General features: G+C 34.1%; 2 protein-coding genes across 10 annotated transcripts in view; both read left to right on the top strand.

Moving 5' to 3' along the window:
• Positions 1–27739, top strand: part of LOC132713318 (uncharacterized) — a 190645-nt gene that overhangs the window by 137852 nt on the left and 25054 nt on the right. The window lies entirely within an intron of this gene.
• LOC132713319 (uncharacterized) lies at positions 207–11330 on the top strand. Its single transcript, XM_060695863.1, has 4 exons — positions 207–451; positions 3466–3624; positions 5334–5582; positions 11032–11330. Exons 1-4 carry the CDS (start codon positions 314–316, stop codon positions 11104–11106), a joined length of 621 nt encoding a protein of 206 aa, XP_060551846.1. The 5' UTR covers positions 207–313; the 3' UTR covers positions 11107–11330.

The following is a 27739-nucleotide window of genomic DNA, read 5'->3' as shown; positions in this document are numbered from 1 at the left end:
ATATCTTACAAAACATTTGGTCTACAAAGTTACTACCATCAACTGTGACATGTGGGGGCTGTCAAGTTGAAACTCTCAAGCCAGACCATAAGCCAGTACCTCGGAATGCTGGAAACAAAGTCTGTCCTCTTGGGCAAGTAAAATGCAGCTGTTGCTTTAAGGGCAAAAATTGCTTGTCCGAAACAACATATGTGGCGCCATCTATGACTATATTGTGCAGCATCATGCCTCCTCACCACCTTCACCTAACTGGAAAAACAGCGATGCTCAACAGTGGTGACAGATCCTTGGAGCATTTGTAAATGTTTTATAAATGCTCCAGGGTACGAGCAGAAACAATCTGCTGGTGAAACTGATTGTACTGGGTTATTTACATCTAATGATAAATAACCAGTATTTTCATAACCACATTGGATGTGATGTCACAGGAACAAACAATCTTTTTACAAAGGTAAATTATTAATAAAGTGTCTTGTTTATCTTTTATTAGCTGTATTGTAATGTAAATGCTGTATATTCAGCATCCAAAGTAAAATTGAAAATGAAAATCTAAAGATTCACAACAAAAGTATACAAATTTACCAGTCTTCTTCAATGGTTTCAAAGGTACCACCTTTTGTACTTGGTGTGGAGGTTCTGAAAATTGCCGATATGTTTTAATTTCTGATCAGTTTCAATAAGATTTATTAAGCTTTGTTAAAAGAATTTGAACATCTTGAATGCTGGCATATTCTCCGAAATGATAAATTTCATAATTTTTTTTATACTCACCGAAAAATTTCGGGGGAGCACATAGTCGCTGGGTTGTCCGTCCGTCAGTCTGCACTCACAGGACAGTTATTATATGGCTAGAGTGACAATAGGTAACTGTTCTTCCTCTTTGATGTCATTATACCCCCACAAACGAAGTTTGGGGGGGTATATAGGAGTCAGCTTGTCGGCCGGTTGGTCATTCTGTCGGTCCATCGGTCGGTCCACATCATGGTTTCCAGACAATGACTAGAGTTTGGAGTGAGGTATTGTAATCAAACTTGGTATATAGCAACCTTATGTGGAAACCCCGGTTGGTATTGCATTTGGACCCCCTGGGGCCAAGGTCAAGGTCACCGTTACTAAAAATAAGAAAAATGGTTTCCGGATAATAACTAAAGTAAGGAATGAGATATTGTAATCAAACTTAGTATATAGCAAGCTTATATGAAGACCCCGGTTGGTATTGCATCTGGAACCCCCTGGGGCCAAGGTCAAGGTCACCATTACTAAAAATAGAAAAATGGTTTCCGGACAATAACTAAAGTTAGGAATGAGATATTGTAATCAAACTTGGTGTACAGCAAGCTTATATGAAGACCCCTGTTGGTATTGCATCTGGACCCCCTGGGGCAAGGTCAAGGTCACCGTTTCTAAAAATGGAAAAATGGTTTCCGCACAATAACTAAAGTTAGGAATGAGATACACATGTATTGTAATCAAACTTGGTGTACAGCAAGCTTATATGAAGACCCCGATTGGTATTGCATCTGGACCCCCTGTGGCCAAGGTCAAGGTCATCGTTATAAAATAGCGAGAAATGGTCTTCCGACATAAGTTATAAGTTAAGTAATGAGATACTTGTATAATCCCAAGTTGTGCTCAATAGCATAGCTATATGAAGACCTGGTGGTATTTGCATTGTGACCCCCCTGGGCCATAGTCAAGTCATCACCATACTAAAAATTAGAAAAATTGGTTTCCGGACAATTAACTCTATATTAGGAATGAGATAATTGTAATCAATCTTGTTGTTATTAGCATCGCTTACATGAAGACTTTGCTTGCTTGATATTCTGCACTGGACTTTCCCTGGTTCATACGGTCACAGTTACTAGAAAAAATAGAAAATAATGATTTCCTAACAATCTACTTAGGGTTTATAGGAATAGGAGATATTGTTATCTAACTGTGTATTAACAATCCTTTTATACAAGATCCTAGTGGGATTGCAATAAATTGAAATAATTCTTTGTACACAGTGCTGATGGTACTTTATTTTCTGTAGGTTTATTTCAAATTTTTCTTTCAGACAACATATTTTTTTCAAAAAGTCAAAGTTGCTGGTGGGGTATTAATCACCTTCAGTGATAGGTCTAGTTCATTCCTTAATGCTTTTATGTGGGCTATTTTCTTTTGTGTGGCTAAAAAGAACAATAGAGAGAACAATAGAGTAGCCACATAATTACTTTGAGAATATCCGTCAGTCCGCATGTCAGTCTGAGCAAACATTTGATTAGAGCTTCATTTCGTAGTTAAATAAAGAACAAAAACTCATAAAATTCAAATTAAGAACTATTTTTTTGTTTTTATGAGCTTATTTTGCTTATGGACTTTGGTCCAGGTGGTGTTTATGAGCTGCTTTGCCTCATAAACATCAAAAGTAACAATGGTATGTCCGTCCGGACGTACATACGTCCGCAAATTCATGTTCCACCCAATAACTTTGTTATTTGAAGTCGGATTTTACAAACAATTTCACAGAAATGATCACGGTATTGAGAACACCTGTCCCACACACAACATTTGGGTCACTACCCTGAAGGTCAAGGTCACAGCATGACCTTGCAGCAAAATCGTGTCCGGCCCATAACTTCGTTACTTGAAGTCGAATTTAACGACTATTTCACAGAGATGATCACCATATTGAATCAACGTTTCGCATGTAAAGCATTTGGGTCACTACCTTGAAAGTCAAGGTCACAGCATGTCCTTGCAGCAAAATCGTGTATGGCGCATAATTTTGTTCTTTGAAGTCAGATTTTTAAAACTATTTCACAGAAATGATCACTATATTGAGAGATAATGTGTCGTGGGCATCATTTGGGTGGTTACCTTGAAGGTGAATGTCACAGCATGACCTTGCAGGAAAATCCTGTCCCAGCCCATAACTTCGTTATTTTAAGTCTGATTTAACAACTATTTAACAGAAATGATCACCATATTTAGACGACGTGTCATGCGCAACATTTGGGCGCTACCTTGAAGGTGAAGGTCACAGCATGTCCTTGCAGCAAAATCGTGTCCAGCCCATAACTTTGTTATTTGAAGTCAGATTTTCCAACTTTTTCACAGAAATGATCGCCATATTGAGACAATGTGTCGTGCGCAATATTTGGGTTGTTTTTACACTTTGAACTTTGTCTGGAAAATAACTCTGACACTACAAGAGGTATACCTTTCTGTGTCCAAAACCTATTTGGGAGCATCACCCGGTTCAACTGGCTCTTGTTCGAATAGAAAATGAAGACACAATTATCACAAATTTGCCATGTGACATTTTTGTAAAATATATGAAAAATGCCTGTATAATTCATGATAGCATCTTATATGTAGGTAAGTACCCCAACAATTTTCTACAAAACAATTTTGATTTGCTAATCACTGTATATTTATGCATATAATAATGTTGAAACTGTGTTTTTTATTCAATAGGTTCGTCACTATAGAAATGCTATCTTTCACTCAAGCAGCATGGAATTAGAAGAAAGTGAGGCAAATACTTACTTAGACGATATGATAGCAGTTTTACAAGATGGTAAAGAGCTATTACACCGATCAGATGCCCAGATAGCAGTGAAGAAACTTCAAGATGTAAGTGTAAATAATGAATTGTGTCAGTTTGAAATCTTTATGGAGTCAACTTATAATGATTTAAGAAAACAGTCCACTAAATTCACGACACAATTTTGGAAACAGAATTTAAAGCAATATGATATTGAAGTAATAGTCAAATTCAAAACGATACTTCCAATAAGTTGATTGATAAAGTCATATAAAAAACATATATACCTATCAAAAGTTAAACTATAATGAAAAAAGATTTTAGTTTGCAAGTGCAGTGAAACTTACGAAATCCAAAAACTTTGAAATCCAAACAATGTTCAGGGTCCCGAAATTGTTATAATTCTTACCTCTGAAATTGAGGACTTCTGAATCCCACATATATCTTGACCCCTATTAGAACCTCAACATGTCGTGCATGTCCAACCCTTAAGTGAGAAATTAAGAAAATGAGAAGTATAAGAATTCTGAAAACTTCTAAAACTCTTCATTTTTTGCTAATCTCATAAGATACAGTACAGATAACGAGGAATAAGCATCGAGGATCGAGAAATCCAATCGCAACTCCGCGAGAGTATTTGTCCATAAATACGATTGACTCCGCGTGAGAAATGTGTGATGAGAGTGACTCCGAGACGAAAATAACAGCGCGTGACTCCGAGAGAGAATTACCGCGTAACTCCATGTCAGTGTCTAGCTGGTGTAAATACATGCAAGTGCAATCTCATTTTACATTTCATTTTAGATTACAATTCGAAAATAAAGATGATTTTAACCGTTGTTGTTATCAATTTACCATGAAACAGTTGAAAGGTACGTTTGATTAGAAAAAACACTACCGTAAGTGTCATGAAGTTTATTTTTATCCCAATTAATTTGGTCAGTAGCAATAACCACAGAAACCTGAAATTCTATCAAAAACAAAATACGATTTAAAAAAACAACATATAATAACGGCCCAACTTTTTTGTATACTTCTTTATGAAATAAGAATAATTCAGATTATATAAACTTCATTAATCTTTAAATGTCTCTAGTCCTATTAAATCACTGCAACAGTTCCTAAAGAAAACAAAAGTTTTTGTCACTGTGTGACACAGGAATTGCGGGAAATCATCGGTTATTCTTCCCTTTTTATATTAATGAATCAAGTGTGTCTACTTTCGTTTTCATTTGTGATACTTTACATCAACGAAGAATTGTCGACAACATTTTTATTTTTAATGAATAATAACATGTAAATGCGTTCAAGGATTATAGTTTAAAGGTAGAGCATTATATTAATAAATGAATAAATAAAGCATACCATTACTAGGAGTCACTCTTTTTGGCTCGGAGATTCACGGAGTCCCGCGGACTTAATTGTCACTCATTATCGACGCGGAGTCACTCTTTTGTGTACGAGAAATTTATAATCCACTCAAAGTCACGCTTTTTGTAATTACTCGTTACTCGCAGGAATTTGCATAGTCCTCGTTATCTGTACTGTACACTGAAAAAAATAAGAAAAAGTGAGAAAATAGTAATGTCTGAGAATCAAATAATTACATAGGTAAGTGTATACTGCCTTAAAAGCGGATTTAAGAAAAAACAAAGTATGAGAGTTTAAATAATAAAACAATTGGGATAATTTGAAATGAAGTTTGACCTGATATATAATATAGAAGAGTAAATATCAATAATTACTTAGCTACATTTTTATGAAAGAAAATATAACAAAACTGATTTCTTTTCATTAGCTGAAGAAGAAAGATTTCATTATTACCACTGAAGGCTTTGAAGTAATCCTGAGAGAAATTAAGGAAGAAATGGCAAAAGTTCTGAAATCGACAGAAAGTGCTGCAACTAAAGAGGAACATGATGATCTGAAGAACAAGCTATTAGAACTTGAAACCAAGGTGTCCAAAGTAAATGACGAAAATCTGGAGAATGCAGAATTGAAAAAGAAACTTGGAGTCTTGGAGACACTTGTTTCAGAACAGAAAGAGGTAAAACAAACTTCCTTCTGCTTGTTAACTAAATGTTACAACTGTATGTAACATCTTTACATTTAAGAAGATGAATATATGATAATAATAAAAAGGAGGGGGTTTATTGCTTTGCTAATGTCAGTCTGTCTGTATGTCTGCCCTTCGGTAGACAACATGATTTCCGCTGATTATCTTGAAAACTGTTTATCACAAAGTCTTCATATTTCACATTTTGATTGGTCATATGTAGTAGATGACCCCTATTAATGATTTTGGGATCACAAGCTCAAAGGTCATGGCCACAGGGGCCTTAAATTTTAGAATGGTTTCTGCTTATTATCTTGAATATTACTTATCACACAGTCTTTATATTTCACATACTGATTGGCCAAAACTAGTTGATGACCCCTATTGATTTTGAGGTCACTATGTCAAAGCCATAGGGGCCTTAATATCAAAATGATTTCCGGTCCTTATCTTGAAGCGTTTATCCCAACGGCTTCATATTTCACATACTGATTAAACAAAAGTAGTAAATGATCCCTATTGATTTTGGAATCACTAGGTCAAAGGTCAATGTCACAGGGGCCTTGAATGTTAGAATTGTTTCTGCTCATTATCTTGAAGACTACATTGTATTTATCACAAAGTATTCATATTCCACATACCGGTACTGATTGGTCATAATTACTAAATGACCCCATTTAATTTTGGGTTACTAGGTCAAAGGTAAAGGTCACAGAGACATTGCGTGTAAGAATTGCTTCCGCTTATTGTCTTGAAAGCTTTTTATCACAAAGTCTTCATATTTGACATATTCATTGGTCATATGAAGTAGATGACACCTACTGGTTTCTGGGTCACTATATCAAAAGTCAAAAATTGTTTTCGCTCATCTTTAAAAGCTATTTATCACAATTTCTTTTTATTTCACACAGTGATTAGTCATAACTAGTAGATGACCCTTATTGAGTTCTGGGTCACAAGGTCAAGGTCACAGGGGTCTTGAATGTTTGAATGGTTTCTGTTTATTGTCTTGAAAACTATTTATCACAAAGTCTTCATATTTCACATACTAATTAATAATTGGTCATGTGTAGTAGATGACCCCTATTGATTTTGGGATCACAAGCTCAAAGGTCATGGTCGCAGGGGCCTTAAATGCGGAATGGTTTCCGCTTATTATCTTGAAAACTTCTTCATATTACACAGTCATATGGATGAGTCATAACGGGGTCACTTGTTCAAAGGTCAAGGTATTTCACATACTGATAGTTTATTACTAGTAGGTCATTATTCTTTCCCTTGTTTCCATAATTGAACACTTCCATGTACCTATTTATGGCAAGTTTCAAACTTACTAATAGTATGAGCGCTAGAAATGGAGCATATGTGTATTTCAACTTTTCTTGTTGATTACGTTCTTGTGGCTGTTTGACTGGAAAGGCATCCAGGTTCATATAATGTATATGAAGTGTATTAAGGAATATCAGCTGAAAAAAATTGTTTCAATTTTGATTTTAAAATAGGTCATAATTAAAGATTAAATGTAAGCTATGGCTTCTCATGTTGATAGTCACACTTAAAGGTTAAATGTTAGCTATACTGGTTCATTGTGAAGGTTACACTTAAAGTATAATGTTAGCTGTACTGGTTCATTGTGAAAGTTACACTTTAAAGTATAATGTTAGCTATACTGGTTCACTTTAAGTATAATTGTTAGCTATACTGAAAGTAACACTTAAAGGTTAAATGTTAGCTATACTGGTTCATTGTGAAGGTTACACTTAAAGGTTAATGTTAGCTATACTGGTATTGTGAAGGTTACACTTAATGTATAATGTTAGCTATACTGTTTCATTGTGAAAGTTACACTTAAAGGTTAAATGTTAGCTATACTACCTGTATTTCATTGTGAAGGTTACACTTAAAGTTTAATGTTAGCTGTACCGTCTTATGTTGAATTCACAATTCAGTACATACTCCTTTGTATCATTTTTATACCCTCACACTACAAACAAAATTGTAAGGGGGTATACTTGAATCAGCTTGGCAGTCGGACGTTGGCGGTCCGTCAGTTTTTTCCTTGTCCCCCAATAACATAAAATTCCTTTGACCTACAGTCTTCATATTTGGTATTTAGATAAGTCATGATTAAAATATAAACCCTAGTGATTTTGAGGTTACCAGGTCAAAGGTCAAGGTCACAGCACTTTGACTAAAAAAAGTTTGTGCGCCCAATAACTTAAGAACCCTTTGACCCAAATTCTTCATATTTGATATTGAGATTGGTCATGATTTGTAGATGACCCCTATTGATTTTAAGGTCACCGGGTCAAAGGTCAACGTCACAGGGGCATTGACTAAACAGCTTGTCGGCCCAGTAACTTAGGAATCCTTCTACCCACAGTCTTCATATTTGGAATAGAGGTTTGTCATGACTATTGTAAGGCACCTATTGATTTTGAGGTCACTCGGTCAAGGTGACAGGGGCATTGACTAGAAAAAGCTTGTTTGCCCAATAACTTTAAAATTCCTTTGACCCACAGTCTTCATATTCAGCATGGTGTTGGTCATGAACATTAGATGACCAATATTGCTTTTGAGGTCATTGGGTCAAAGGTCAAGGTGAGAGGGGCCAGTACTTCAAAAAAGCTTATCTGCTCAATTGCTTTAGAATACTTTGGTCAGCAGTCTTCATATTTGGCATGGAGGTTATTCATGATTATGAGATGACCCTTATTGTTTTTGTGGTCACTGAGTGAAAGGTCAAGGTCTTGACTATAAAAAAACTCGTCCGCCAAACATCTTTAGAATCCTTTGACCCACAGTCTTCATATTTGGCATGGAGGTTGGTCATCATTATGAGATGACCCCTATTGTTTGTGGTCACTGAGTCAAAGGTCAAGGTCAGAAGGGCCTTGACTATAAAAAATTGTTCGCCAAACATCTTTAGAATTCTTTGCCCCCAGTCTTCATATTTGGCATGGATGTTGTTTATGACTATAAAGTGAACCCTATTAGTTTTTAAGTCACTAAGCTTTTAATTCTGAAAGCTTGTCTGCTCAATTACTTAAGAATGCTTTGGTTAACAGTCATCTTATTTGGTACTGAGGTTAGTAATGACTAGTAGATGACCCCATATTGATTTTTAGCTCACCTGTCACAAAGTGACAGGGTGAGCTTTTGTGATCGCTTTTCGTCCGGCGTCCGTCCGTCGTCCGTCCGTCCGGCGTCTGTCCATCTGTCGTCCGTCCGGCGTCCGTCCGTAAACTTTTACTTTAAATGACATCTCCTCATAAACCACTAAGCCAATTTCATCCAAACTTCACAGGAATGTTCCTTTGGTGGTCACCTTTAAAAATTGTTCAAAGAATTTAATTCCATGCAGAACTCTGGTTGCCATGGCAACCGAAAGAAAAAACTTTAAATATCTTCTTTTAAAAAACCATAAGAGCTAGAGCTTAGATATTTGGCATGAAACATCTTCTAGTGAGTGTCTACCAAGTTTGTTCAAATAAAAGCCCTGGGGTCAAAATTGGCCCCGCCCCAGGGGGTCATTGATTTTCCATATATGCATATAGTAAAAAACTTAAAAAATCTTCTTTTAAAGAACCAAAGAGCTAGAGCTAAGATATTTAGCATGAAACATGTTCTAATGGGTGTCTACCAAGTTTGTTCAAATAAAAGCCCTGGGGTCAAAATTGTCCCCGCCCCGGGGGGTCATTGATTTTCCTTATATGTGCATTTAGTAAAAACTTAAAGAATCTTCCTTTAAAGAACCCAAAGAGCTAGAGCTAAGATATTTAGCATGAAACATCTTCTAATGGGTGTCTACCAAGTTTGTTCAAATAAAAGCCCTGGGGTCAAAATTGGCCCCGCCCGGGGCGTCATTGATTTTCCTTATATGCATTTAGTAAAAACTTAAAAATATCTTCTTTTAAAGAACTCAAAAGTATGGCTAAGATATTGAGCATCAAACATGTTCTAATAGGTGTCTACCAAGTTTGTTCAAATAAAAGCCCTGGGGTCAAAATTGTCCCCGCCCCGGGGGTCATTGATTTTCCTATATGCATATAGTAAAAACTTAAAAAATCTTCTTTTAAAGAACCCAAAGAGCTAGGCTAAGATATTTAGCATGAAACATGTTCTAATGGGTGTCTACCAAGTTTGTTCAAATAAAAGCCCTGGGGTCAAACTTGGCACCGCCCGGGGGGTCATTGATTTTCCTATATGTGTATAGCAAAAACTTAAAAAATCTTCTTTGAAAATGCCCAAATAGCTAGAGTTAAAATATTAAGCATGAAACATCTTTTAGTGAGTGTCTACAAAGTTTGTTCAAATAAAAAGACCTGGTGTCAAAATTGGCCCCGCCCGGGGGTCATTGATTTTCCTTATATGTGTATAGCAAAACTTAAAATCTTCTTTAAAAAACCCAAATAGCTAGAGTTCAGATATTTAAGCATGAAACATCTTCTAGTAAGTGTCTACAAAGTTTGTTCAAATAAAAGCCCTGGGGTCAAAACTGGCCGGCCCCAGGGATGTCATTGTTTTTAACTATATGTGTATAGTAAAAACTTTTAAAAAAAAATCTTCTTTTAAGAAGCCCAATGAGCTAGAGCTTAGATGTTTAGCATGAAACATCTTCTTATGGGTGTCTACCAAGTTTGTGCAAATAAAAGCCCTTGGGTTAAAATTGGCCCTGCAACGTGGGGGGGGGGGCTATATACAGGTAAGCGACCTCAGGGCCATCATGGCCCTCTTGTTAGGTGAATATGTCAAAGGTAAAGGTCACAGGGGCTTTAACTACAATAAGCCTGTCTGCTCAAATGCTTAAGAATGCCCCAGCAAAGCTGCATGAATTTGGAGGGTATTCAAGTCGTGCAGTGGCAGTTTCAGTATTGAAGTCAGTAGGTCAAAGGTAAAGGTCACTTTGATCTTTGCCACTAAAAACATGTAGAATACATATCTTACTATTGCACTGGCTTTCTACCACAGATTTTGACAGGTTGTCAGGTTGTCATTGAGCTCTTAATGACTACTGTTTATTCTGACAAAGTGGTATGTAGGGTATCACGCACTGACCATGGACAGTTCTGTTTTTCGTTTGACTGGGTTTTACATCACACACGACATAGTAAAGGTCATATGGCCACGCTCGTGCAGCTTTACTGGTGGAGGAATACCTCAGGTGCCCTTCCGTGCATTATTTTCGGCACAAAACGGGTACCGTGAGTAGAACCATGGTTGTTCTGTAAGCTAGCTGGATAGCTTCTTCTCATGAAATAATTCAAATGGTCTTTCGGGATTTGATCTACAACACTGTGAGGGCAAGTGGTTTGAAGTCAACAACCTTAACCACTTTGCCACTTATGCCCCAGTTCTAGTAACATCTTAATAATATACTTATAGATTAGTCTTGAACTAAAAGTATTTTTGGAGAAAAGAAGATGATTTGTTTTTGCAGGAGATGGCAAAAATTAAGACAGTAACTTCCTCAGGTCAAAGTCAGGCAGAGTATGAGCAAACCAAGTTTAGGTGAGTAAATATTTGTTTTGATGGTGTACATACAAGTGTATGATATTGCCATTAATATAATAAAAACGAGCTGAATGTCATCCTTACTTTAATATTTTTGAAATTAATATGATATAATTATTAAATACTACGGATCATACAATATCATTAAATTTATAATATTATTAAATTTATGAAATTACAATGTAACATTTGATTATATCCTACCATATAATGTGGTTGGTGCTATACTGGAATCACTTTGCAGCATCATTAGGTCAGTCATTCTGTCTGCTTGGTTCCATTGGGTCAATATCCCCTTGAAGGACAAATGCCAAACTTTTTTCTTTTCTCTGTATATTCTATACCCCCTGTGTGAGTTTCCTTAAATTTGCCTCAACAAGGCAGTATGCATAACCAATGTCTGTGCTTGGTTTGCTCAAGGTCAGTGTCATCTATGGAGGTCAAAGGTCAAATATGAAACATTGCCCTGCACACTTTTATGCGTCCTATACCCTTTGAAGATTTTTCTTTCAAACTTGGCTCAATGTGCATCTTAACCAAGGCAATGTTTAGAACCGATGCCTCTGCAGTGCTGGCTCACAGCTTTTTGATTGTCAAAGGTCAAATATTCAGACAGGCAATAATGTACTCGCTCTATAAACTGTAATAAATTTTCTTTAAATTGTCATAACTGTTTACTGTATCATGAAAGAAACATACTACAGCTGTGCCAGTTCAAGGTCAAGGGAACCCTTGAAGGTCAAACGTAATATATTGAACATTTTCGTCTCTGCTTTATAAATCCTACACCCGGTCATGGATTTTCTTCAAACTTGGATGTTTATCTCAATAAGGCAATGGACAGAACCAATGCCACTGCCATTCCAGCTTAAGGCAAATGTCACCTTTGAAAGGGAGAACGGTCAAATATCACAAACCTTTTGTGTCAGCTCTATAAATCTTACATGCCTTTTACGGTCTTCTTCAAGGTCAAGATCAATCTTGATGTCAAAAATCAAAATGTCCGATCATTTTGTGTCGGACTCTTGAAGGATTTTCTTCAAAACTTGACCCTAAACAATGGGATATGCAGAACAAATGAAGCTTCTTTGCAGGCTTTTGTTCTGAACTATAAATGCATCCTTTTCAAATATCTTAATACAATCCAATCAAGTAAAAACAAGGAGCATAAAGTGTTACCCAGTTATTGTTGTTGCGGCGCGTGTGTTCAAAACCTTGTCCCCCTATAGCTCTATCATGCTTCATGAGATTTTGAAATGATTTGGCAAAATGTGTAGAATGGAGAAGAGACAGTTTGTATCGCGCAAAACATAAACCCCTAGCTCCAAGGTCAAGGTCACAGAGTTTAAATGTCAGCTTATTAGGGCCCATAACTCTGTTATGCATGAAGGGATTTTGAAACAATTTTTTTTTTTTTTTTTTTAGCATAAATGTTGAGCATGATAAAGCCAGTGTTTCAGGTTCAAGGATATAGACCCCAGGTCAAAGTTGAGGGTCACACTTACTCTTAGAGGTCAACAGGTCAGCAGTTTATAGAAAATCTTGGCTTGCCGTACACTCTGTTATCCATAAAGGGATTGGTCAATAAGTAAACACTGCTGGCAAAAGTGTTTAGCATTATAAGTCATTGATACCTAATACATCCAAAATATAGGGGAGTCTGTGGCAGAGTGGTTAAGGTTGTTGACTTCAAACCACTTGCCCCTCACCGCTGTGGTTTTTCGAATCCCGACAGGGAGCTTTGGATTCTTTCATGTGAGGAAGCTATCCAGCTAGCTTATGGAACGTCAGTAGTTCTACTCAGGTGCAGGTTCGTGCCTGAAATAATGCACAGAAGGGCACCTGAGGTCTTCCTCCACCAGTAAAGCTTGAACGTCGCCATATTACCTATACTGTGTCGGTGTGACATAAAACCCAATCAAATTAACAAATAAAAACCATTCAAAATAATTGTATCTTAAATATTACAGAGCTTATATTTATTGCTCCAGATCACAATAAACTGAGAGGTTTGTGCTCCAATGCCTTTTGAATATTTATCAACAGCCATCTGTCCTTATACTTGAAAAGGTCTTTTATTATACCCCCACAAACAAAGTTTAGGGGGGGGGGGGTATATAGGAGTCAGCTTGTCGTCGGTGTCGGTACGTTGGTCGGTCCAAGTCATGGTTTCCGGCCTAACTAGAGTTACGAATGAGGTATTGTTATCAAACTTGGTATATAGCAACCTTATGTGTAAAGTCCAGTCGGTACTGCATTTGGACCCTCTGGGGTCAAGGTCAAGGTCACCGTTACTAAAAATAGAAAAATGGTTTCCGGCCACTAACTAGAGTTAAGAATGAGATATTGTTATCAAACTTGGCGTATAGCAAGCTTATATGTAAGACCTGGGTTGGTATTGCATTTGGGCCCCCTGGGGTCAAGGTCAAAGGTCACCGTTACTAAAAATACGAAAAATGGTTTCCGGACAATAACTTGACTTAGGAATGAGATACTGTAATCAAACTTGGTGTATAGCAAGCTTATCTGAAGACCTGGGTTGGTATTGCATTTGGACCCATTGGGGTCAAGGTCACCGTTTTTAAAAATAGAAAAATGGTTTCCGGACAATAACTTGAGTTAGGAATGAGATATTGTTATCAAACTTGGCGTATAGCAAGCTTATATGAAGACCTGGGTTGGTATTGCATTAGGACTCCCTGGGGTCAAGGTCACCGTTAGGAAAAATAGAAATATGGTTTTCGGACAATAAGTAGAGTTAGGAATGAGATATTGTAATCTAATTTGGTGTATAGGAAGCTTATATGAAGACCTGGGTTGGTATTGCATTTGGACCCCTAGGGTCAAGGTCACCGTTACAGTGTTACTTAAAATAGAAAAATGGTTTCCGGACAATAAGTAGAGTTAGGAATGAGATATTGTAATCAAACTTGGTGTATAACAAGCTTATTTCAAGACCCCAGTTGCGATTACAATTAATTGAAATATTTCTTTGTACACAGTTAATAGTTTTTGTTCGAATTTTTCTTCAGACTCCTTTTTTTCATAAATTCAAAGTTGCAGGTGGGGGTATTAATCACCTTCAGTGATAGGTCTAGTTACAAATAGGGTTATGTAATAAAAACTGTGCTGTCCTGTTATATCACCGGTATTCATACTTTTTGGTGTCCTAACATAAATAGCAGAGGCATCTGTGCCTTTCAGACACATTTCTAAACCTCAACTGTTTTCTATTTAAATTGATGAAAAAGAGAACTACATAATATTGTATGTCGTAAAATTTGGGTGAGAATATCTTTACCCCTATAGCTGATCTAGCTTATCACATGTCATAATAAGTATTCATTAAGTAATTAATTCATAATGTCATTATAGTAATCTATTAAACATTGAACTCATTGAGATGTAATATGTGTTTATTAATTATTTAATTAATTCTATATGGACATAGATATACTACACAGTAGATTAGGGCCAGAAAGTGTGTTAATACCCCCCCCCCTCGCTCAAAATGAATAGTGCCCTTGTTTTTTTTGCCAAATGAATAATGACCCGAGGGCATAATTCATTTCAGGGCGTATTATAACTATTTGGTTTGTCTCAAATGTGCCTTAATGTCTTTTATACACTTGATAGTAACACTAATTTGAATAAGATCTATATTAATAATGTTGAAATTTTTGTCTTATAATACTGTACAATACTTAAAAGAGTTGCTTCCCTTACGCAGTTCACTTCTGTAGTATCAAGTTTCTCAGAATAAAACTGTTGTTTGTACAAATTAAGCTTATAAAATGTTCTCATCCTTAACTCATGTGATTGATGCTTAAAACCTACTTTCACTTTACAGCTGATGGTTGTGATGACGTAATTAATGAGATGTCATTGTTTTAATTTTTGCATGTGCTCGTGTTCAGTGTTCAGCGGACAGGATCGCAAACTCATGATAGCTCACATGACACTCTTATGCATTTGAAATTTTGCTATGCCCCTCTTGGAAGAAGACAGGGTTATAGTTTTTCTTATGTCGGTCTGTCAGTCTGTCTGTCTTTCTGTCAGTCTGTAGACAACATGGTTTCCAATGATTATTTTAAAACCTTTTTATCACAAAGTCTTCATATTTCACATAGTGATTGGTCATAACGAGTAAATGACCCCTATTTATTTTAAGGTCACTAGGTCAAAGGTCAAGGTCACAGAGGCCTTAAATGTCAGAATGGTTTCCGCTGATTATCTTGAAAACTATGCATCTTAAAGTCTCCATATTTCACATAGTGATTGGTCATAAAGAGAAGATGAACCCTATTGATTTTGGGATCAAAGGTCAAAGGTCACAGGCACCTTAAATGTCAGAATGGTTTCTGCTGACTGTCTTGAAAAGTATGAACCACAAAGTCTTCATATTACACATAGTGATGTGTCATAACTAATAGATGACCCCTATTGATTTTGGGGTCACAAGATCAAAGGTCAACATCACAGGGGCCTTAGATGTCAGAATGGTTTTATCCGATTATCTTGAAAAGTGGTCATCACAAAGTTTTCATATTTCACATATTGATTGGTCGTAACTAGTAGATGACCCCCATTGATTTTGGGGTCACTAGGTTAAGGGTCAAGGTCAAAGGGGTTTTGAATGGTAATATGTTTTTAACTTATTATCTTTGTTGCTATTTATCACAAAGTCTTCATATTTCATATATTGATTGGTTTTAACTAGTAGATAACCCCTGTTGATTTTGGGGTCACCAGGTCAAAGATAAAGATTACAGGGGCCATACATGTTTGAATGCTTTCTGCTCACAATCTTAGTTATTATTTTTCACAAATGCTTCATATTTCATATATTGATTGGTCATAACTAGTAGATAACCCCTGCTGATTTTGGGGTCATCAGGTCAAAGGTCAAAGTCACAGGGTCCTATGATTTCAGCTCATTTTTATCTTGAAAGCTAATTATCACAAAGTCTTCATATTTCACGAAGTGATTGGTCATAACTAGTACATGACCCAAATTGTTTTGGGGTCACTAGGTCAAAGGTCAAGGTCAAAGGGTCCTTGAATGTTAGTGTGGATTCTGCTCAGCATCTTAAAAGCTATTTATCACAAAGTCTTCATATTCTAATATTTATTGGTCATAACTTTTAGATGACCCCTATTGATTTTGCGTCACTAGTTCAACGGTCAAGGTCACGGGGCCCTTAGATGTCAGAATGGTTTCCGCTCATTTTCTTGAAAACTTTTTATCACAAAGTCTTCATATTTTTTCTTTTTTCCATAACTGAACTCTTTCATGTACCCATTTATGGCAAGTTTCTTTAACAAAATAACCAATAATGTGAGTCAAGGGCTAGAAAGGGGGGTATATGTGTCGTTCAACATTTCTTGTTTCTATATTTAGTAACAAGTGTAGTCATAATAGTGATACACATGTATTATTGGCATGACATAATAGTTGATCATTTAACTAATTATGATTATATAACAGCAAACATGTGGTAAGAGCATTCTTCAATTTTTGATCTTTTCATTCTTATAGTCAATTTAGCAACAAAACAGCTCCTAGGTTACTTTTAACCTAATATGTTATAGTTTGCCAAGGGTAATTGTTTTGTTTGTTGATGGTTTATTATAAATCTGTGAGTCACTCAATAGTGTGTTAACAGCTTAATGTTATACTATATTATAATTTTAGAATGGCAGAAAGAGATGATAGCATCATACTGTAAGAATTTGCTAAAAGTACCAGCAATGGCTTTACTACACGAGGTCAGAATGTAACTTCAGCTGAGATTTATGTAGAGCCCACATATAACAAGAGAAATAAAAGGAGAAGAAAGGGCGAGACAAAGGAGATTGAGGTCAAGTCAATGTCAGGATATCTTCATAAAGAATGGTGTACCTTTGAAACATAATATGTTCTTGGGAGATGCAGGGTCTGGTAAGAGTTAGTTTCCTGTAAATATTTGGTCAACTGTTGGTGATATTGCACACGTTGATGCACCAAAATGTAAATGATAAGTTTGAAGGAGTCAAGGAAATGAAGAAAATTTAATTTCTTGTTTTATTATCTCCCTAAGACATAATCAAGACAAGACAGTGTCCAGGATATGATTAAAAATCAGTATGATATTGACATTCAAGCTCAGTTCTCAAAAAGGATTTTCTGCAAAAGATTATAATATTGCTTGATGGCTTAGATGAATGGTCTTCTGAAAGAAAGTCCTACAATCAGTTCCAGACAATGGTCTACCAAAACAGGATGTTAATAAAGACTACACAATCGTAACTACATCACGGCCATGGAAAGTTCACACCTTAGGAATAAGTGAGACAGAATTTTGAACAATTACTGAATCTGAAAGGGTTTGATTTTAGATGTGAAAGGGAAATAGTAGACAGAACAGTCTCTCAATTAAATTTCAGCAGGCATGCTAGTAAAGATGCCAGGGTTTGTGAACGAAAGCTAACGGAAAAGTCTCTGGAAAGTTAAAACGGCTACCAAATTATGCTGCTCAGCAACTGATTTGTCTATGCGTTTGATGGTAAAACTCGATAAACTTCAAAACAATGTGCCATTTTACACTGGCATGTTAAGAACTTCTTTACATTGGAATGACATGAAACCTGCAGGAACAAGTAACCCGACTCATGGAGGGTTGCCCCAAAAAGTAGATCTTCCTAAATATTTAGCTGATATAAATCAAATTAAGATTAAATAGCCATTTCATTTATGAAGTGTCACAGTTGGCTTATGAGACACTATTAATTGTCCGAAGGATAAAATCCTTGACATTTGACATTTGTTGTTTGATGAACTAGAATATCCGATGAAGTAAGAGAAAAATTGCTTGAAAAACTTGGAATATTTGACAGAAGATGAATGTCCAAGTTTATCTGTATCAGAACCACCAAGCTCATTGTTCTCCTTTATTCACAAGTCCAATGCAAGAATTTCTGGCTGCAGTGTATATTATGCATCAATTTCAATTTGGAAAAATTGGTTCTGTCAGATAGTACAGGAAATGTTGAATTAGCCCAAGAAGTTTATAAAATGAGGTTTTTTCAAGAAATGTTCAAACCAGTAAATGACGTATTAGAGCAGTCAAATGTTAAATCATTTATGCTATTGTGGCTTGAACCTAGATTAGGCAACTCATGGTTTCAAAGTACCGTATATGATTAACTGTGTCAAAAGACTGTCGTGTTCAGGAATACAGGAAAAAATAACGTTATGGGTCATAGGTCCTTTAAAAGATATTTCAAGACCTTATGTTTGATACATGGAAAAGGAATTCAATTTGCAAACATGGTAGTGTAGGAAATTTAATCCTGTATTTTTATAGGAGATTTGGTCATTGATTAAATCAGGGTCAGTATTGTGATATTGTTTGTGCAAGTATTGACCAAAGGCATCAATTGTTCCCCAGACTCTGTTCTGCTATTAGTGTAGAACATTCAACACAAAAAATTGTTTAAATTTACAAAATATTTACCAATGTTTCATCATCTTTGAAAAAAAATTTGAAATTTAAGATATGATCTTTTACCTTACCCACAAAGGTTATCAAAGTACACAAGTGAATAGTACAACATAGTAATGAAAGTTAATTATTAATGAGAATAAACAAATTGGGTGTTTCTGACATGTCTGAGACCCAATTAAAGTAAATACTTTTAACATTTAAAATCTCTCTCTCTTGATCATGTCTCTTACTATGGCAAGTATTACCCAGTGTTTAAAACAAGTTGTTAGTAACCACCTCGTACCTAGTATGATCCAAATCTTTGTAGCAAATACGTATGTGAGTAGTTAAAAACAATGAGTTCACTGGAGTATACTACTACACTTAATTTTCCTTGAAGTGCCGTGTCATCTTGAACAATAACAGCTTTGGTAAGTAAATGTGGCAGTGTTGGAGCCAGCATGATGTAAATTCATCTAAAACATCAACAACTTTTGTACCTTTACTTGTTTAATACTGTTTAGTGTCCATAGATGCTGAATACTACAAACCTTGAAATATTTAAATTTAAAAATTGAATAATAGTAATTATGAAAAAATATTTTGATAGTATTAGAAAATCTAACAAATTAAAAAGAAACTTCATTTGTATGGAAGAAACTTTATAGCCAATAAATCTCAATTATATCATACCAACCCATAACAAAGAGGACTATCACAGTATTACCATTTGTTTACAGCAATTCTCGGTAAAGCTGAAATTATATTGGTGTAGCGTTAACTGACAACCCATAAAACCCAGTTACCTTTAGAGTTGAAGAGTCTAAAGTACATTGAACTTGGTGAAGTCATAATGAGTTTGACAACATGGCAGAAGTTTGTTGATAGTCTTCCTCATATTCCTCATACTGTAGATGTGTATGTAAGGTGCTGTTATATAACAGAAGATGGTGAGGAGGTTAATGATGATTGGTTGACATCACAAGGACTTAGAGGAAGGAAAGGAAATGATGCTATACAGTATGTAAGGGATCAGGATCAGTTATTTCATGTTAAACGTGTTTGATGGTTACTGGTTTAAATTTTCAACAAAAAAGTGATAAAGTATCCATTTAGTTTAGTTACATACTGTGTTGAACACCAATTTTTGTTTTTCTACCTTTTCAACAAAAATAATGGTTTGAATTTTTAACATAGTGAGATAAAATACATGCAGAAACATAGTGTTTGAACAGAATTATTTTTATGTGAAAATTTACAATAATTTTTTTTTTATTTTCTTCAAAAAAGTGATACTTATGACAAGTAATTAACATATTATTGTGAAGCAAGAGGATGAATATAATGCATTATGATAACATATGGAGCACATGAAGCAAGAGGATGAATTTAATGCATTATGATAACAATTTAAAAACAATTTAGAAATTAAATATTGATGTCTTGTCAATGTAACAAAATGTATTTATAATATTGAAATTGAAGACAGTAATATTCAAATTGTTTATAAATAAATAAATGAAAAGAAATGCAGTGAAATATAATAGATATATTGATCTTAATAAAGATAAAGGTTCTTTTCTAAAGATAAGGAATAGTTTGTGAAAAAAAAAATGATTTGAAAAAAGTAATGTTCTAATTATAAATGTATAAATAGGTTTGTAAATAAAACAAGTAAATAAATTAATAAATAAGTAAATTAAATGAATTATATATTATAAAACAAATATTGAATGTACACAATCAGAAAGGAGGATGATATCAGTTAATAGGTTGAAAAAGTAAAATATACTGTATTAATAATTTAATAAGCCCCATTTCTAAGCACATTTACTTTTTATGGTAAAAATAGAAAGACAGATTATAATAATCCACAATTTGACAAGAGTTAGGGGTTGAAGTTGTTTTTTATTATCATTGAACAAAATGTAATATATAAATGGATACTATCATACATGAAAATAAAAAAAAACACAAAAAGAATGGTATATACATAATGCTTAAATAGTTATTATGATATATGATACAAGGAAATGGTACAGTTATATGTTATATATGACAAGGGGAATGTATATATAGATACCAGTTATATGATATATAGGACAGGGGAATGGTATATATAGATACCAGTTATATGTTATATAGGACAAGCGAATGGTATATATAAGATACCAGTTATATGATATATAGGACAGGGGAATGGTATATATAAATACCAGTTATATGTTATATATGACAAGGGAATGGTATATATAGATATCAGTTATATGATAAATAGGACAGGGGAATGGTATATATAGATACCAGTTATATGTTATATAGGACAAGGGAATGGTATATATAAATACCAGTTATATGATATATAAGACAGGGGAATGGTTTAATAATATCAGTTATGTGTTATATAAGAAAAGGGAATGGTATATATAAATCCAGTTATATGATATATAGGACAGGGGAATGGTCAAAATTAATACCAGTTATATGATATATAGGACAAGTGAATGGTATATATAAATACCAGTTATATGATATATAGGACAAGGGAATGGTATATATAAATACCAGTTATATGATTTATAGTACATGAAGTAAATGGTATTTATAAATGCCAGTTGTATTATACAGTATACTAAGGACAAGGGAATGGTATATATAAATACCAGTTACATGATATATATATGACAAGTGAATGGTATTTATAAATACCAGTTATTTGATTTATAGGACAGAGGATCCGTTTATATTATTACCAATTAAATGATACATAGGATTATATGATGTAGAGGAATGGTAAATTTTATATTATATGAATGAATACCTGTTAGATGTCAAGGACAAGTAAATGGTATACAATATTTTTTTCTAGGACATGAGGACTTTACAAGTTATATTTTAGAAAATTTCTTCTTTGATTGTTTTATATGGTAAGGATTGAAAAAGGGAGAAAAATTATAATTATGCAAAACGATTAATTTGTACAAGTTAATATTATTTAGTCAGTATCAGTCAAAGTGTATATCTAAAGGGGCTTCACTGAGGATTTTTGACATGTTCGGAATTAAATTTTTCTTGATTTTTCTAGATTTGAGAATATTCTTGAGGTTTCCTACTATTTCAATATAACTACAGTACAGTGTATTAACTTGTGTGCGAAAATTTTAGATCATTCTTTAGATCAAGCTGTATCTCCATTACAACTTACGGGTGGATTAGAAACCTCACGCACATATGAGAGTAATAGGAAGTCTCTGTCCGAGGACCATGAATATAACATCGATTTTGACAGAGTTATTGCCCTTTTTGAAGTTAGAAACTTCGGCAGTCTCCATCACTGCGGATAGCTGAGCACACTGTGCTGTCGAGAGCTCTTGTGGTTCATAATGATATAAATGTTTATAGCTTAACTCCCCTTAAAATAACACATAATTAATATCAATTTTCAATATTATTCTAAGTTTTTTTCTTTAGAAATAGTATTATCTTTATATGCCCGAAAGAATTTCAGTCATATTATGTTAAACCCGTTCATAAGCAATTTGGTTTCCAGAGCATAACTTAAGTTCCATTTGGCCTACAATATTCAAACTTCATAGGATGATTGTCCATATTGGGTAGAAGACCCTTATTGATTTTGGGGTCACAAGGTTAAAGGTCGGTCAAGGTCACTATGACCTTATAACTGAAAACAGTTTCCGGAGCATAACTTAAGTTCCATTTGGTCCACAATATTCAAACTTCAGAGGCATGGATTGCTATTTGAAGGAGGTAATACTTTATTTAATTCCCATGTCTTACAAATGCTTCAACCTTACTAAAATAAATCAACACTTTTGGGCATAATTAATGCTCTGTCTAGCGGTGCTCTTGTTATATTTTCCGTATTAAGTTTCCAAATTAATCTGTTTTGGATTTTCTACTTTAATTTTTTATTTATAAAAGGTTTTGGACCTCAGTGGAGCTTCTTTAAGTGAACTAAAATGCTTATTTTTTTAGTAAATTATATAGATAAACTTAAGGTAAATGAGTATAAACATGCCTATCTGTAAATTAAGATGTACATATCAGGAATATTATACCAGTTTTTGGCTGCCCCTCAGGTATATATTCCATTCTCGGCTGTCCCGAGGGTAATTTGCAGTTCTTAGCGGCCCCTCTGGGATATATAACAGTTTTTGACTACACTGAGGAAATATATTATGACAGAAATATCTGTAAGTCTATAATTACTTAGCTTATTTCAATATTTTCAGTAAAAATGTTACATTTGTCTTCTTTATATCTTGATTTTCGCACATTTAAGTACCGTTACTTTGAAATAAAATTTACCATTAAAGGATTGCCTAGCTTTTGAAATATTGTGCACTGAGAAAAATGTAAATTTTAATTGAATCAGTATATCTGTGAATGGGTAACCCCATGCATATAAACAAATACACTTCATTTGTGATGATTGTAGTTCAGCCCAGTATCTGTGGATACATATGATGTTAAGACTGAAAATTAAATGTTTTCAGACAGTAAAGATATAATTACATGTATTAAAGCTAAGTGAGTTTTTTATGCTTGCTGATGTTAGTATATACATGTACCAGGATTAAGATATGTTATATATAAACATATGTTACACTCGTCTGTGCCTTTATTCTGAATGTGGATTAAGGAATGAATGTATTTAGTGCATATGTAAGCATGTTATTACATATATATACATGTTTGTTGTTTAAGTGACATGCTATTGCAATGCTTTTATGAAAATAAGATAACATTATTTTATATAATGAAAGATTTTGGGACATGTAATCCTACGTACATCTTAAACAGTTATACCTGTTTGATTTAAAGGCCCATTAAGCCTTAAAAAATGCAATCCCTTTTATTTTTCAAAAGCTTATTGTTTGTGTCCAAAGAGTTTTTCATTGTCCATATACCAGAGCCATCATTTGTTTGTTTTTCATTTATTCATGTTTGATTTAAAGGCCAATTAAGCTTAAAAAATGCAGTATGTTATTTTTCAAAGTTTATATTTTTGTTGTCCAAAACGTTTTTCATTGGTCATATATCAAAGCCAACTTTTGTTTCTTTTGCATTTAAGCAACCAGTACAAGTATGCTGAATAAGTATTATTTATGGAAGTCAAATAACATTTTTTTACATTTTGCATCTCTATTAACAAACTCAATTTTTGGCACTTGTTCGAAATTTATTCATTATTACAACATTATAAAACACATATTCACCCTTTTACAAAAATAAATTGTATTATTTTTTTAGGCATCATGTATAGATTGCAAATTTAATTTTTTATGTAGTGTAAATTCATCTGGTATATAAGTAAACATATAATTACATGAAGATGTTATTAATTGTTTACTAGATATATGAATGTTTATGCTTAGATTTGTTATGTATTGTGAACATATGCATCAGACATGTTTGTTTGGGACTTGGAATATAGATTTTATAATTCTAGTATATTTGTAAACATACAATTTACATATACTCATAACAAATCTATATTGTCCATGTTTATGTATAAGCAATTCTATATGAAGTTAAGATAAGTTCATGCTGTTATATGTTATGTCAATTGTACATTATATATAAGCTATGTCTGTGTAATGGATATTGTATGATTAAATCCATCTAGTACATTTGCAAACCTTAAATTACATGCACATAATAACCCATTTATTTAGGCAAGGTTTATACTGAAACAATTCTATATGAAGTTAAGATAAGTTCATGCTTGAATATGTCAATTATACATATACAATGTACATATATATAAAACATGACTGTTTAAAACTTGAAATCTTGATGGATAACAGTATCCAGTATATGATCTTATCATGGAAGCTTCATAGACAGAATTGTTATTATACTGTTTTGGTTATTAATGTAGTACTTTAAAAAAAAGTTAGAACATGTTTGTTTGATTGGTTTTTATAGCATGAATGTGTGACTTTTCTTAATAAAAGATTGTACAAAATTGATTTGTGACTCATTTGTTTTTTCCTCTTTTACAGAAGTTGAGGGTATATATATTATTAAAAATTTACTTCCCACTATTTCCATAAATAGCAAAGACTAAACTGCCAGTAAATCGATAACGTTTGTAAAATATATGCACTGTACTAGGAATGAGACATTGACTGGTGATATAACATGTGTAAAATATATGCACTGTACTAGGAATGAGACATTGACTGGTGAAATAACTTTTGTAAAATATATGCACTGTACTAGGAATGAGACATTGACTGGTGAAATAACGTTTGTAAAATATATGCACTGTACTAGGAATGAGACATTGACTCTTGAAATAACTTTTGTAAAATATATGCACTGTACTAGGAATGAGACATTGACTGGTGAAATAACTTTTGTAAAATATATGAACTGTACTAGGAATGAGACATTGACTGGTGAAATAACGTTTGTAAAATATATGAACTGTTCTAGGAATGAGACATTGACTGGTGATATAACGTTTGTAAAATATATGCACTCTACTAGGAATGAGACATTGACTGGTGATATAAACGTTTGTAAAATATTTGCACTGTTCTAGGAATGAGACATTGACTGGTGAAAAAACATTTGTAAAATGTATGCACTGTACTAGGAATGAGACATTGACTGGTGAAATAACGTTTGTAAAATATATGAACTGTACTAGGAATGAGACATTGACTGGTGAAATAACATTTGTAAAATATATGCACTGTACTAGGAATGAGAAATTGACTGGTAAAATAACGTTTGTAAAATATATGAACTGTACTAGTAATGAGAAATTGACTGGTGAAATAACGTTTGTAAAATATATGAACTGTTCAAGGAATGAGACATTGACTGGTGAAAAAACATTTGTAAAATATATGAACTGTACTAGGAATGAGACATTGACTGGTGAAATAACGTTTGTAAAATATATGCACTGTACTAGGAATGAGACATTGACTGGTGAAATAACGTTTGTAAAATATATGCACTGTATTAGGAATGAGACATTTACTGGTGAAATAACGTTTGTAAAATATATGCACTGTACTAGGAATGAGACATTGACTGGGGAAATAACGTTTGTAAAATATATGCACTGTACTAGGAATGAGACATTGACTGGGGAAATAACGTTTGTAAAATATATGCACTGTATTAGGAATGAGACATTGACTGGTGAAATAACGTTTGTAAAATATATGCACTGTACTAGGAATGAGACATTGACTGGTGAAATAACGTTTGTAAAATACATGCACTGTACTAGGAATGAGACATTGACTGGTGAAATAACGTTTGTAAAATACATGCACTGTACTAGGAATGAGACATTGACTGGTGAAATAACGTTTGTAAAATATATGCACTGTACTAGGAATGAGACATTGACTGGTGAAATAACGTTTGTAAAATATATGCACTGTACTAGGAATGAGACATTGACTGGTGAAATTACGTGTAAAATAAAACGCAATTGACAAGTCTACAAAATGCATTAACACCTGATATATACAAGGTGTTACAGTTATAAGATGTCACATATGACTTTATACAAATTATTTCAATTTTGTAAATACGTTGTTACTGCATGTGATATGATCCAAGTTTTTCCTTATAGTATATACAATAAAGCTGAATGTTATTCTATGATCCAGGTGCACTAAAAGTAAGTCTGAGAAATCTTGCATAAATAACAACAAAATTACATGAAAATTTACTCGGTTTGCTTGTATGACTTGATTGTGTCGGGGGACTGCGTTCCGTGGATGTCGCCTTGCATTGATCTTTGTTCTCATTGTTTTGTTATCGAGTCTGTACACGAGGAATGATGATAAAGTACAACCTCCCTCACGCCCCATAGCACCGGCTTGAGTAGTACTTAATAATTTTTAACACACAAAAGTGTTGGAATCAAAGGTCTAGAAAGTAAAAAAAACACAACAACAACACTGAAATAGTACGGCTGCTACACAGAACTTGACACCTGCTGTTTTGAAGTATAAAAAATCAGCAGAAAGTTTGATCTTCTGGAAGCATATAATCACAATTCCTTTTGAAATAGTAAAAAAGTTCTACATCCCTCACGCCTCCTAGCACTGGCTTGAGCGGTGCCCCATTGGCAACATTGTTGGAATCACTTGGAATAAAGTTATACCAAGTTGGAATCAAGTTATATTATCATCACTATGTAAGTGGAGATACATAATTATGTACCTCTTTAGCCCACCCAAAGATGAGTTATGACAGGTCCAGTTTAATTAAATGTGTAACTGTGTTTATTTTATGATATGACAGAAAAATGCCCTGTCACATATATCATTATAATATCATTAGGAGAAATACTGAAATAAATTACATTATGGGGCGATAAAAATAATCCAGGGAGACTAATACTGTTCGTATACATGTATGTATCAAAATACTTAATTTGTACATTCGGTAATATCAATTTGAGGAGACTAATCATGCATTTATATTAATCTTTTTACAAGGATAAATTCCCTTAGTTTGATCATATTTCAGGTAGACATACGTATAAATTAGAATTTTGAAAATGCGACGGCTCTAAAACAAGTTTTCTGTTTTCTTATAAATTGATTACATAAATGGGTGTAACATTTTACAAAGTTACGTTCATTACCATCCATGGAAACATCTTTGCTCTAATTACTATACCTGTATTAAAGGACAAAGGGGCACCTGAGGTCTTCCTCAATCAATAGAGCTGGAATGTCGTCTTGTGATCTGTTTAAAATGGCATTATTTTTTAAGGAAAGGCATACATCGACTTAACCTGTAATAAGAAATGCAGCTCCCGAAAGACAATTTGAGCATTCTCTTGTTGAAAAATCCGGAAAGAAAGTGATCCCTCGGAAGCATCAATCACAACAAAATTACATAAGAATTGCAGACTCGGTTTGATTGAGTCTGTTCATGAGGGATACTGAAAAAGAGCAACTTCCTCACGCCCCCTAGCACCGGCTTAAGCGGTATTCGATTCTCAACACTTAATAGTGCTGGTATCAATGATCCCGAAGAACCAGAAAAATATAATAACACGGAATTGAAGAACAGGGCAACTTTTTACAACTGCCACACAACACTTGACACCTGCTGTTGTGAAGTAATAAAAATCCGACATAAACGTTTGGTAGAATT

Source organism: Ruditapes philippinarum, unplaced genomic scaffold (genome assembly GCF_026571515.1).
Source record: "Ruditapes philippinarum isolate M1 unplaced genomic scaffold, ASM2657151v2 ctg1360_1_1_1_1, whole genome shotgun sequence".
Taxonomy (NCBI): Eukaryota; Metazoa; Mollusca; class Bivalvia; order Venerida; family Veneridae; genus Ruditapes; species Ruditapes philippinarum.
The sequence above is the reverse complement of the archived record's forward strand: the minus strand, read 5'-3'. Positions and strand labels throughout refer to the sequence as shown.